The following is a 12,310-nucleotide window of genomic DNA, read 5'->3' on the forward strand; positions in this document are numbered from 1 at the left end:
TAGAAGGAAAGGTCAAGAGTGATATTACATAAAATTTATTGTACTTGTTGAAATGCCTAATAGTGTCTGACTATCCAAGCTGCTACTGATTGGCATCCTCAGTAAAGCTGAATGATTGCTAGTAATCCTAAAAGGGTTCCAATGATAGAAGTTAGAAGTTTAAAAAAGTCATTAGTGAGATCAGAGGTTGTAGAGGCTGATAGTGGCATTCAGTTTTCTTTTGCACTTATTGTGTATAAGAAAAAGGAAGCATAAGCTTTGAGCTAATTGTTAAGCCCAAGCAACACATGACCTAAAACACATGATAAACAGATGCTGTATTGTATTCATACAGTCATATCTGAGTTCACTATATGTGTCTATGTGGTGTTGTGTTCTAAAGCTTTATATTATGATTTTTAATCTTTTTACTTTTCCTTCAATGATTTAATCCCTATTTATGCTTAGCCAGAGTGCCAATCTCAGCACTTAAAGCCATGAGACCAGCTTAGTCAGATAATAAGCTGAATTGGTCATTGTCTTTGAACACAATGATGACACTTGACAACACACAATCACTCTTTTGTAGACAGTAACAACATCTAAGGACAAAGGGTATAACAACTAGGACAGACATAATAGATAGCCTTATTTATATCAATCTAGACTTGTAGTATATAAGTAGGACAGCTCTCACTGGTATAACTCTAGCTTTGAGCTAAAGTTTATTCATCTCATTCTACTTTTAAGCTATACTTCCAAAGGCCTTGAAGCACTTGGTCAACCAAACACAAGAAGTGAACTCTAGCATAAAGGTTTGAACATGAAACTATGCTAGTTTATCATGTGCTTCTGATCACATGTGGCTTGAGTCTAACACCTTGCAGTTGGCTTGAGGTAGAATGGTGAAGTACAAACTTTAGCTTGAAGCTGAGAATATACAGTGAAAGCTATACTACTTATATACTGTTTATTCAGAAGATAAATATATGTCTACTAATTGTGTGTTTCTAAGCTATGGTGCTTGTTGTCCTTGAATGTCATGACTACCTACAAAAGAGTATTGTCTATTGTTAAGGGATATCAGAGGAGGAGAAGAACAATAGCAGACTTAGCCTATTATAGTGACTAAGCCTGTCCCACAGTTCTAAGCACTGGTTTAAGCACTCTGACTAAGTATAAATAGGAGTTAATCAAGAAAGAAAAGTGAAAAAATCATAACACTATAGCTGTATTTAATAAGTACCAACTTATAGCAGAAATCCAGACTGGCTAGAAAATTAAATGGATATACACTGATTAGATCTTCATGGAGGCAAAGTGGATTCAATATTGTATCAAGCACAGCATTCTGCTTAAGCTGACAGCTTCCCATTTCTCAGTACAGAATAGCTTGGCTGAGCACACTTTACAGACTATTGTGAAAGACACTTAAGCATTGTTGAGTGACTCTAGACTTAGTGATCATTACTAAGCTGAGGCAGTATCTATGGCTATTTTCACATAAAATCTAGCTCTCTCAAGTCATTACTCTGGAGTGGTACCAGCAGAGACATTCATAGGACATCATCACAATATTGCTTTTCTCTGTATATTCAAGTCAGCTTACTAGGCAAAGAAGCTCATATCTGATAGAGTTTGGTGGATGGAGACAGTAAGTTAGATGATTGATCAAAGAAATGCATATTTTCAGAATATACAGAGTCCAACTACTATGTCCTTGATCAATCAGGCTGCATATTCATTTCTTATGATGTCATTTTTGATGAAGACTCTATGCACCAAACTTTAAGTGTGAGAGAAATGGAGAACAAACTACCACTCACCTGCTTTGACTATCTCTACATCACCTACTCTATTAATGGTATCTGTGGTTACTGTGGCTCCAATGCCTGAAGCAACACCCACTCTGACTCTTTACCAATCAATGCATTTGATATATTCTAGTGCTGATGCAACTGAATCTGCACTGTCAGAACAGCATAAAGCCAAGATCCACACAAGTAGAAATGATTGGGCTACCAACAGTCAACAGCTCCATGCATTGATGACAGCATCTGAGAGTACACCTGATCCTTACATTTTATGAAATTACTAAGATGCCCTACATGCCAACAAGGAGTGATAAAAGACCACAATGGATGTGGAATATCAGATGCACATGATAAAGCACATCTGGGATCTGGTAGACAGGTCAGAGAGAGCAAACATAATGGACTGCAAGTGGGTTTATAGTATGAAATGAGATAGCAATAGAAACTAGATCAGAGATAAGGCAAGGTTGGTCAGAAAGAGGTGTACACAGCAGTATGAACTCAACTACAATGACACCCAGGCTGCTGTAACCCATCTTGAATCTGTCCACATGTCCACCACTATTGCTGTGAAATTGGATCTTGTTTTATGGCAAGTGGACTTTGTTTCAGCCTACTGAACAGTGAACTTAAGGAGAACATATATGAGACAACCCTCAGGATATGTCATTGAGGGACAGGAAGATAAGGTGTGCAAACTCATCCATACAATTTATGAGACCATGCAGAGGGGATATGACTGATTCAAAGCTCTTAGGAAGACCTATGAGGATCTGGGATACCACACATCACAGGTAGACTCTTGCATAAGGATAATTGGCCAATCAGGTGGTGAGCACACTATTATGGACACTTACACTGATGATATGTGGGGAGCTTCATCAAGTACAAGGAAGGCCAGCCAGTGCAAGAAGGAACTAGAGGAGAAGTGGGACCTTATGGACATGGGGGAGAACTGATACTTCCTGGAATGAAGATTGATCAGAACCTCAAGGTTGGCACTATCATGTTTTCACAATGCCTGTACTAGGAGAACATTATTATAGACTTCAGCCTTAACCACTTGATGATGTATGCAGAGGGAGAGTTTGTGCTAAGCCTGTTGGGATTTTGCTGGAAAGTTCTAGAAAGGCAATCTGGCACCATGCTGAGAGCTGATGAGTTAGCTTGAGAGAAAGAGAAAGGTGTAGTAAGTTCTAGATATAAGCCTGGAGAGTATAAATACAAGCTCTGTAGGAGCTGTAGAACAAGAGTTCATTCTTTCTGGCCTTACCAGCCTGGAGTTTACCCTGTGCAACACCAAGGATTTCCAATAAAGCCAATACTTGCCATACACTCTTGTTCCATTCAATCCTCTGTTTCAGGAAAGAGGGGGCCCAAGGATGGAAAGGGATCAATCAGATTGGGAGGTGCACTAATTATAAGGTGCTTGACTTGTCATATTTATTTTAATTTCTGAATTAGAATATGCAAACCATCGAAGCCAATGACAGCCAGCACTCATCTTGGAGGAGATTTCCGCCACCTTGTTCACACTCCTATCATGCAATTGGAATTTTTTCCCCTCAGAAACCGGATTATATCTCCGCCTTTGCATCCAGTAAGTTCCATCCTTGTCATGGCAAGTTCAACTCACAATCTACTATCAGGTCAACTCTCAAGTCATCAAGCCCAAGGAGCGAGCACTACTATCATGACTTGTTCAGATTACGACGAGGCTCGAATTGCACTTCGTGCAAGAAAGAGCAGAAGATGGACAATTAACCTATCGACTAGACCTGTAAGCTGGTCAGCCTCTCCAACGGGAGTGTGTATTTTGATGCCCAACTCTACTTCCACAAGGCCTATAAATGTTTTTGTTATCTACAACAGGAAACGGACAGCAGATATTGCTGTCTCGCATTATGCCGTTTGACACCTTGTTGCTCAAGAAGTTAGTCTGGAGCATGTTTATGTATCCTGCAGATATTGATACCCAATAGGTCGATGCCGAATTGACCCCTGTGCAAACCGATATTGTTGAAACAAGAAAGAAAGGGAAACATGCCAATATGTTTGACAAAACGTCAGTGCTAGCCATTCCTATGCTTTGGAGGGCTGCTAACAGATCGAATGCAGGTCAAAGGCGCGGACGGATGAACAATCGTCTGAACCGAGTTCTGCTCGTCCCACGAAACGTGCCTGAACGGAGGAGGTTGATATCGCAGACCGGATATGTTATTTTGTGATCAACATCTTGCGTCGACTTGAATCTACTTCTGCTAGCCACCAACCGACTTCTTTGGGCGACTAATTACCAGCTCCGCTGGTGCTGTTGGAAGCACCAATAATAAAGTCGTCGAGAAAAAGTACCGTGTAGCGTATAAGTTCATCGAAGGCAATTCTGCCGCTGTTCGCAAACCTCTCAAAGTTGAAGCATTCTTGTAATAGCGAACTCGCAGTGTTGAGACATTCTGGCGATGTGCGCAAGCGAAGATAGTTCATCTCATAGGATGTAATGTACAACTTAGATTTAACTTATGCAGAATCTTATTATAAGGTTAGGAAGGATCATTGGAGTAACATATGGCAAGTGAGTTCAAGTGACTGTGGGATGTCATGATCTCTTTGCTCCATCAAAGAATCGGAACGCGAACTCGGTTGAGACGTCTTCGATGCAGCTCACACCATCAAAAATCACAGAGAAACACTCGAAAGTAGACGGCATTGCTGCTAACACAGACGAATAGAGGCATTAGCACATACTCCGCCGCCGCATCATGGGTTTCCTTCTCTCGTCATCAAACCAAACGTACCAATCGCATTTCTATGTCTACGTATCTCCCGAGGTCATTTTCGGACGTATGATCTACATAGAGCATCTCGGGGTCTCTTCTATGATACGAAATCTGTGACTAGCTTTTTCAATTCCATCGGCCTGGGTAAGGAATGATGAGCTTTTGTCAAAAGACAAGGCGTACAACTCACCGCTCAGCATGAACTAGAGGAATATTTGCACTTTCATTAGTCATGTAAGATTATGGAGAGGGGTCACATAACGCATCCCAATGTCCAGTGTCCAACACCTCGAGCGCCACGTTGGGGAAGAACGATTTGACGATCAGAATATTATGCCGATTAATTTAGCTTGTCATATGTCAGATTTATACCAGGGCAGCCAGTCATACGTCTAGACTTACGGGCTCTTCTCGCCTCTGATAAACAGAGCCTTACCATCCCGCTGTCGTTCCCCACCTTCATAAGGGAACGACCCAATGTCTTGAATCGAACTTCCAAGGATGCTTATCGGGATCCGGAAATGTGCATGCCCGTGTGACGTGTGCGGAGACTACAAGATTCGCGAGTAGGAACATTATGATGCTCGGGTCCTATGCATATATCAAAAGGAAAGGCGATAGCGAAGTGTTGAAAAGACAAACTTTTTCTGTTTCATGCAAAATATCGACGGCTTCCTTTCGTGTCTTCACTTTCATGGCCTCAATCTTCTTCATGGACTTAACGTATGATTTAAATTCGTTGGAGACTTCCTCTAGCGGGCGTTATGTCCACGGAAATGAGGTGAGAAAGCGTCGACATTCCAAGGTTGGGAGCCAGTGCTACAGCAGCAGCGACTTTACCTCCCCTACTAGACATCAGAAATTGCCTCCAAGGTGGTGTCAAGGAGTACATGGAATGTCCGAGCAAGGATACATTTGTTAGGTGATGCTTCGAGATGAAGTGGAGGACGTCCGAGGCCATGGCGGAGTAGGTAGTAGGCAAAGCATGAGGCGACGTTCCATGATTCCGAAGGCCCTGACATCTTTTATGATTTTGTAAAACTATAGGAGGGAAATAAACAGACCAAGGCATACACGGGTCGATTCAGGTCACGCAAGAAGGCTTTGGTGAGAGATGTCCAGTTCCGTTTAGAACCGCTGTCCAGGTATCAGATGCTACTCATCACAATATATAGCAAATCGCATACAGTAACCCATGAAGAATAACGAGCGCTCGATCAGTCTTATTTCCATCTGGTGGTATAAGCTCGGTATAGTGAAGCTCGACTGGTGAAGTAGTCACAGCTGTGTGGTGCCGCTGAGATCCTGCTTCAGAAAAGATAAATAGCTGGCCAAAATAAGGGCCAAAAAAACGCACCTGTTAGTCGCCGCAGGGACCTTTGGAAAGTGGAGGTGTTGAAGAACGAAGACCTCAGCATGGACGTTTTAGGCCAAGCTACTTGACAATGACGGGGGTTCCGTGTCAGGCCATCGGACCTTGCGTTCACCGAATGTGAATTATTTATGATTTCGCTCATTCAAAACGCGCAAAAGGGCTGTTAAAAGGACTGAGATTTGACTGAGAGCACACAGAAAAATGGCAGCCTTGTGACGGTTGAATTTTAGGAAATACAATTAGCAACTACTACGAAGAAATACTTGAGTTTTCTTCCTGGATCCATTTGCCAAGTCCATTCAACTTGACAAGACTTCAGACTTTATTTAACTGGGGATGCAGACCAAGTTGCCACACGCGTTGGTCTCACAGGCTAACAAAAATAATCAAGAACGTGAGTACGACATATGGATGCAAGAGACGACCGCTTACTGCCTTGAGATTCAGCAAACGCGCATGAATGTCCCACACCGTAGTTATTAGAACCATTGCACGCGTCAACTAGGACGATAAAGATAAGTATAAATTTTGGATACGTGGATAGAAATCCTACCAGCGTTGTCTGCAATGGCATCGGCTTGTCCCGCGGATAGGAACATGGCCGTCAAGGCGATCATGGCAATGGAGGTGAATTTGAACATCATTTTCGAAAGATGATGGATAAGATTGTAGTGGTTGACTGTGAGCAGTAATATCTGTGTGGAAGAGGTTGTTGGTTTGAGAAAGATGCTTGGACGAGGCTTTATAGGCGACGAATGCCTTTTCCAGAACTATCCTTGTAAATTGTTCTTGAGTTTCAACAGGTGGAGCTCTCGAACCGAAGGAATCTTCAAGGGAAGGTTTCAAGGGGAACTGTAGTCAACGGGACGTAACGTAACCAAACGGACATAGCCTGTACGGACTGAGATGAGGTGACTCAATGTCGCATTCTGAACCCCAAGGAGCCACAATAATTCAGACAACGCGCTCTGCCAGCCTGAGCTATCGTCTCGTCTATATGAAGCACGTAACAGATATTGTCATATCAATGATGTTCGTGAAACCAGCACTCCAAGGCTTCACTACATTGAAACGGTCAGCTATTATCTCTAGTACAAATTAGCAATGGAAACTTCACCTACATGAAGTGACAATCGGATGCTTATCCGTAAAATCGCAAGTGTAGAAGAATACGACAAACTGTGGAGCGACGACACCCGATATTGCTCAAGTTATCATCTGAATGAGAAAAACTATTGCTCAGAACATGTACCAGCTTCTCGTTATGGCAACTCTTCTCGTAATTTCGTATAGAAATAGATACTTCGAAACGACACGGCAGGGGCCTGGGAATTCTACCGCCGCAGCAGTTAACGGATCAGACTGTAATATGTCGTGATTCGAAGGGCTGATGGAAACGCAAGAAAATGAACCTCACTTACCCGGGTTTAAGTGCTTGAAATCTATTCAAGCAGAGCCATAAGCTGCAGCAACCTTACAGAAGTCAACGACAATTGTTCCATAATTCCTGAAACAATATGTCAAAAGCTGGTTTTAGTCTCAAAACTCCATGATGCACCGAAAGATTTGGTCCATTTGGAAGTCAAAAAACGGACTGTGCGTATATTCTGATGGTTTCAACTTCGAATCCACTTGGACAGCCTGTGCGTCCAGCGCTGCGTCACCAAATTATAACGTTGAAACTAGTTACTTACGACTTGATGCCCGACGGATCAGAGAACTCAGAAAGTATTTTCCGACGCATTTGCTACCCTTGAAACAGCATGCAAGGGCTCCATCCATTTACGCTTAAGGACTTGGAAAAAACGGACTGCATTTCTCGCCTATAAAAGCCAGTCAGTTCCGGTTATTCCACCCAACAACCACACCCGCACAGTTATAACCACCACGCACATACCATCCAAATCATCCAAGTCATCTAAAAATGATCTTCCAAATCAAGTTGACCGTAATGGCATTGGCCACCATGTTCCTTTTCGCAGGACAGGCAAACGCTATTGCAGCTAACGATGGTAGGCATGACACCTTCATGACGATCAGAGTCTTCGCTTACCGTGATGTTTTCATAGTCGACGCGTGCAACGGTTCAAACCATTACTCTGTCGGTCACTCCTGCGCCTTTCAGGAGTCTCAAGGCAGTAAGTGGAAATTTTGAACATGTACATTCTGAGCCTCACTATGATTTCTTAGTCTGCCAAACCAACAGTTGCGGCGTGCTTATCTGTGTCCCTAACTGAGGTGAACTACGATGAGCTGAATACTTCATGGGGGAGGGAAATAGCGGATACATCAGTTTGTAGATTTCGTGCAAATTGGATGTGATTTTCAGAGCGGAATGAACGTTGTAACTTATCCTGGAAGTAAAAAGGTAAACTGTTCCACAAGCCGCAATTGACTTTGAGCTCGAGAACTCGTCGTGCTTCTGTAAGTTCATCAAAAGTCAACTATGACCAGGATTACCCATGTCCGATCCTTTTTGTTCCCAGCAGAATAGTATCGTAGAGATTCATGTCAGCCTCGGAACCATCACCAAGGGTCTCTCTTGCATGGAGAATGAAAGGAATATCGACACTTGCGTCCTTCTGCATATGACGAAAATTTAAGAGCTTCTCCGTGTAATGTGACAGCGGGTATAAGACATTTTCATTCCCTACAAGGTTGAAGCCTTACAGTGCGAGTCAGAATGAGGCACTAGATAAAAAATGATACTGTATATACCTACAATCAAGTGGGGGAACTCTTTTTTCAGAGCAATACAATCCTCAAAATACCAGTCCAGCTCGTCTGGATAAAGGAATCAAATGGTAGGTAGATGATCTGCATTGCAAGTTCCAGATTCTTAAGCTCATCCTAATGAAAAAGAAAGAAACCTTTGCTCCAACGAACTCGTCTTCTCTTCCTCGAGCTTTCAAGTCAACGATGGTCTCCTCCAAGATCGACTCGAAGATCATGAGAAGCTCTCTGTGTGTGACATTCTCACACCATCAGCATTCACCATGGTCCTGTGTACGGAAATCTGGTCAACAATATACAATGCTCTCTATGGGTACGTACTTGATCCAAAAATTCACTCTCGGCTCGACATACAAAATCCCGTCTTCTATAGAGCTTCAGGTGAACTAGTGAATGTGCTTGGCAGAAATTGGCGTGTACTGTATAAGACCCTAAAGCAAGTTAAAATCGAAACGTTGAAGATGAGGAGGAAACAGAGAACCCTACGTCGGCGACTCGAAATGTGCTCACAAATTTTTGCCAGATCTAAAGAACAAAATGAGGAACGGAAAACTTGGCTCCAATCACTTTGATGACGACCTTGGTAACGGTGTTGTATGTTCCATACGCCTCTGCGGGATTGATCGTCAAGCAGCCAAGAACCCATTGATTGAATCCATCTGGACCTCCTGACTCTGAGTCGAATTGCTCTCCGGCCTGGGTAAGAGAAAGCCAGGAGTCCGGGATGTAGGACGGTGAGGTAAGGGATAATGCTTCGTTGTTGTGAAGCTCTGCAGGAAGTGCCTTGAACTTTGGGAGCACGGTGTTCAAAGTTTGAGCATTGATAGCTTTTGGAACCTGAACATGCATTGACGGTTCTTGCAGTCCAAGGTCATACAGGAATGATGCATTCACCGTCGCGTCTAGATGGGCATGGAGAAGCGCGCCCTTGGGCATCTTGACTGACTGTAAGAACTAGGATGATCGTAGACAACATATTACACGCCCTACTTTGCATAGAATCTTGTATATTTCGGTTTGGACAATGATACTCCTGCCTGTATATGGACTCGGATAGGTGGAATCCCGGGACAAAGAACCGGAGACCAAGTGTCAGCTCACCAGTCAAGAATTCCATGCCAGGGAATGGATGAGGTATAGAGGGATAATCTACACTCCATACCGACTCGGCCTCAGCTGCACGAATGCTGCGAATCAAGTGGTCTGCCTGTATTTCGAGAGTGGATAGGTTATCTTGATCCAAAACATCCAGTCGAAGAGATCTATCCCTGGATATCAATTCCTTGCGCTTGGCTTGGTATTCGGCGAGCTCAGTGATTGAAGACGACATCGTGGCAGTGTGTAAACACACGAGGCGAGCTCGTGCCGGTCAGTCGCGACAGCAGTTATCGATCTTGACCATCTAGGTGACCACCACGACAACAGCAATAGCGAAGACACTTGGTTGCAATTACCAGGTGCTATCACCACCTTCTGCCATTGTAGTACTGCCACTCCACAAGATGTTCAAGGAACACTTTCGGATTTCTGTCCTACAGTCTGCCACGAGTCGGACCTAACTTTCAATCCCACTCGACATGTGTGACATTGAAATTTAACAGGAAATTCGAGTCCATCTTCCGCCAGACATATTAGAAATTGTCTGCTAGAGATTATCTCTTCCAATCATTTTCTTGCAGTTTTTTGTATCTTCTTGCTAGCCTGTAGACAGGGATTCTTACAAGGATGATAGAGTGTTCAATTGGCTTCTCGAAGTCATTGTTTGTCTTCTTCCATTGTTCATGAGTTAATTTCCCACTGCTTGGAATCCTCCCAATACCTCCAAGTTTTATCTAAAGCATTGTTCATGGAGATTCTTCATAAAGATCAATATATATCCCTCATGTGTGAATGAAACAATTGTCATGCTTAGCATATAACACCATGATCTACACCCTTACCAGTTGGTATCACACTTGATACCTTGCAGTCACCAACCACCCAGGCAGAGAAAGATGAGATGGAATGGCTCTCTTACTGATGGCTGCTGGGGCATGTCATGTAGGGACAGCTTGCAACCCACCCAGACCTGTGCTTCCCTGTCAATCTGCTCACCTGTTTTCAGTCTAACTCTGGCCTGGCTCACCAGAAGGCTCTGTTGCATGTCCTCAGGTACATGAAGGGAACTATGACATTGTCTTCTCACATGACCAGGCCTTAACTCCTGTTGGGTTTGTAGATGCAAACTAGAGGTTGCTGTGATACCACCCAGTTGGCCTCAGGATACATTTTCACAAAGGCTGGGGGATCTGTTTGCTGGAGCTCCAAGTGCCAGGCTACTGTTGCTCACCCATGCTGCATAACAGATGATGTAGATCATGTCATGGATGGATGAGATGCAGCTTCTCCAGCCACAACTGAGCATCTTATATGGTGATAACCAGGGAGCCATTGCACTAATAATGAACACTATGTCTCACCACAAGGTCAAATATATCTGCATTCACAAACATTTTATTTGAGAGCTTGTCAAAGGTGGAAAGCTACAGGTCAACTTCATTTGTGGAAACACCAACTCTGTGGATATGTTCAAGCCCTTATCTTGTGACACTCACCATAGCTATCTTGAAATACTGAACATCCTCTCAATGGATTGATACAGATATGGGAGAGTGTTGGAGAATATCCATATGTATACTCATATTATTACCCTTTTGATTGTCACTCTTTTGATTATCATCTATTCTTACTTACTATATATACATGCTCTCTGTCATTATCTGATCACCTATATAGCCTGACTGTAAATACTCATATACCTTAGTCATTTCACCCATTCTGTGCCTAACTGAGATATGTATACTGTTATCATGCTCTTTACTATATCACTCACACTCTTTTATAGACCATTACTTATATTCTTCTGCTATTAATTTTGTATGGAGATAATCAGGGGCTAGTTACACTGATGTCTAATACTCAATCTCATCAGAAGGTTAAACACATCCACATATGTGAACACTTTATTTGGGAGCTCATCAAGAGTGAAGAGTTATATGTCAAGTTTATTCATGGAAATACCAACCCCACTGACATGTTCACTAAACCTCTGCCTCATAACACCCACCATGGCTGCCTTAAGACATTGAGCATTGTCCCTGTGGGGTAATACAGATATGGGGGAGTGTTGGGGATATCTGTATGTATATCTGTATATTTACCCTTTTGATCCTCTACTCTTTTAATTGTCACTTGTTTTTTTGATCATCACTTATTTCTACTTACTAATATATACACACTGCCTGTCATTAGCCATCTATATAGCCTGGCTGTAGATACCTGTACCTCAGTTGTTTCACCTATGCTATGCCCAACTGAGATCATTACTTATATTCTTCTGTTATTACATCCAAGTCATTGACTATGTTGCAAAAATTAGCTTCACCCTGTTCTATCTGATCAAACAAGCTTTGGGACCAGAGCTGGAACATCTACTGAATTCAAGGCCAAACAGTTCTTTCACACTATGGTGGAGGTGATCAATGTTATGGATGATGTTGCCCAGGAGGCATTGGTTCAATGGTGAAATGAGTATGTTTTTTTTAGCTATCTTTGCTTGCCTATCCAGGTTTGATAGATCCAAAACAGAAAGA

General features: G+C 42.7%; 6 protein-coding genes across 6 annotated transcripts; 2 read left to right on the forward strand and 4 right to left on the reverse strand.

Moving 5' to 3' along the window:
- Window positions 1–3,260: 3,260 nt before the first annotated feature.
- BT62DRAFT_920793 (uncharacterized protein) lies at window positions 3,261–4,522 on the forward strand (the record flags this gene model as incomplete). The annotated part of the gene is made up of 7 exons (XM_043184245.1): window positions 3,261–3,393; window positions 3,443–3,573; window positions 3,776–3,858; window positions 3,901–4,009; window positions 4,059–4,202; window positions 4,333–4,365; window positions 4,415–4,522. The coding sequence occupies 7 exons, from the start codon at window positions 3,261–3,263 to the stop codon at window positions 4,520–4,522; spliced, it is 741 nt and encodes a 246-aa protein (XP_043038531.1).
- Window positions 4,473–5,534, reverse strand: BT62DRAFT_933447 (uncharacterized protein; the record flags this gene model as incomplete). The annotated part of the gene is made up of 6 exons (XM_043186564.1): window positions 4,473–4,710; window positions 4,761–4,790; window positions 4,973–5,121; window positions 5,213–5,320; window positions 5,343–5,415; window positions 5,461–5,534. The coding sequence occupies 6 exons, from the start codon at window positions 5,529–5,531 to the stop codon at window positions 4,668–4,670; spliced, it is 474 nt and encodes a 157-aa protein (XP_043038532.1). The 3' UTR covers window positions 4,473–4,667.
- A 9-nt stretch (window positions 5,535–5,543) lies between these two features.
- On the reverse strand, window positions 5,544–6,179 carry BT62DRAFT_206269 (uncharacterized protein). The gene is made up of 3 exons (XM_043180044.1): window positions 5,928–6,179; window positions 5,758–5,878; window positions 5,544–5,707 (listed from the first exon to the last, which is right to left on the reverse strand). Exons 1-3 carry the CDS (start codon window positions 6,085–6,087, stop codon window positions 5,596–5,598), a joined length of 393 nt encoding a protein of 130 aa, XP_043038533.1. The 5' UTR covers window positions 6,088–6,179; the 3' UTR covers window positions 5,544–5,595.
- Window positions 6,180–6,378: 199 nt separating this feature from the next.
- BT62DRAFT_846648 (uncharacterized protein) lies at window positions 6,379–6,589 on the reverse strand (the record flags this gene model as incomplete). Its single annotated transcript, XM_043182459.1, has 2 exons — window positions 6,379–6,446; window positions 6,499–6,589. Coding segments are annotated over 2 exons (159 nt in total), but the record flags the coding sequence as incomplete, so codon positions are not given.
- Window positions 6,590–7,911: 1,322 nt separating this feature from the next.
- BT62DRAFT_1077243 (uncharacterized protein) lies at window positions 7,912–8,204 on the forward strand (the record flags this gene model as incomplete). The annotated part of the gene is made up of 3 exons (XM_043179284.1): window positions 7,912–7,957; window positions 8,015–8,083; window positions 8,136–8,204. 3 exons carry the CDS (start codon window positions 7,912–7,914, stop codon window positions 8,180–8,182), a joined length of 162 nt encoding a protein of 53 aa, XP_043038535.1. The 3' UTR covers window positions 8,183–8,204.
- Window positions 8,205–8,401: 197 nt separating this feature from the next.
- BT62DRAFT_933451 (Metallo-dependent hydrolase) lies at window positions 8,402–10,194 on the reverse strand (the record flags this gene model as incomplete). The annotated part of the gene is made up of 8 exons (XM_043186565.1): window positions 9,780–10,194; window positions 9,669–9,715; window positions 9,232–9,614; window positions 9,000–9,053; window positions 8,941–8,947; window positions 8,816–8,920; window positions 8,664–8,724; window positions 8,402–8,610 (listed from the first exon to the last, which is right to left on the reverse strand). The coding sequence occupies exons 1-8, from the start codon at window positions 10,006–10,008 to the stop codon at window positions 8,402–8,404; spliced, it is 1,095 nt and encodes a 364-aa protein (XP_043038536.1). The 5' UTR covers window positions 10,009–10,194.
- Window positions 10,195–12,310: the final 2,116 nt, after the last annotated feature.

This window comes from Guyanagaster necrorhizus, assembly GCF_019112545.1.
Source record: "Guyanagaster necrorhizus MCA 3950 unplaced genomic scaffold BT62scaffold_16, whole genome shotgun sequence".
Taxonomy (NCBI): Eukaryota; Fungi; Basidiomycota; class Agaricomycetes; order Agaricales; family Physalacriaceae; genus Guyanagaster; species Guyanagaster necrorhizus.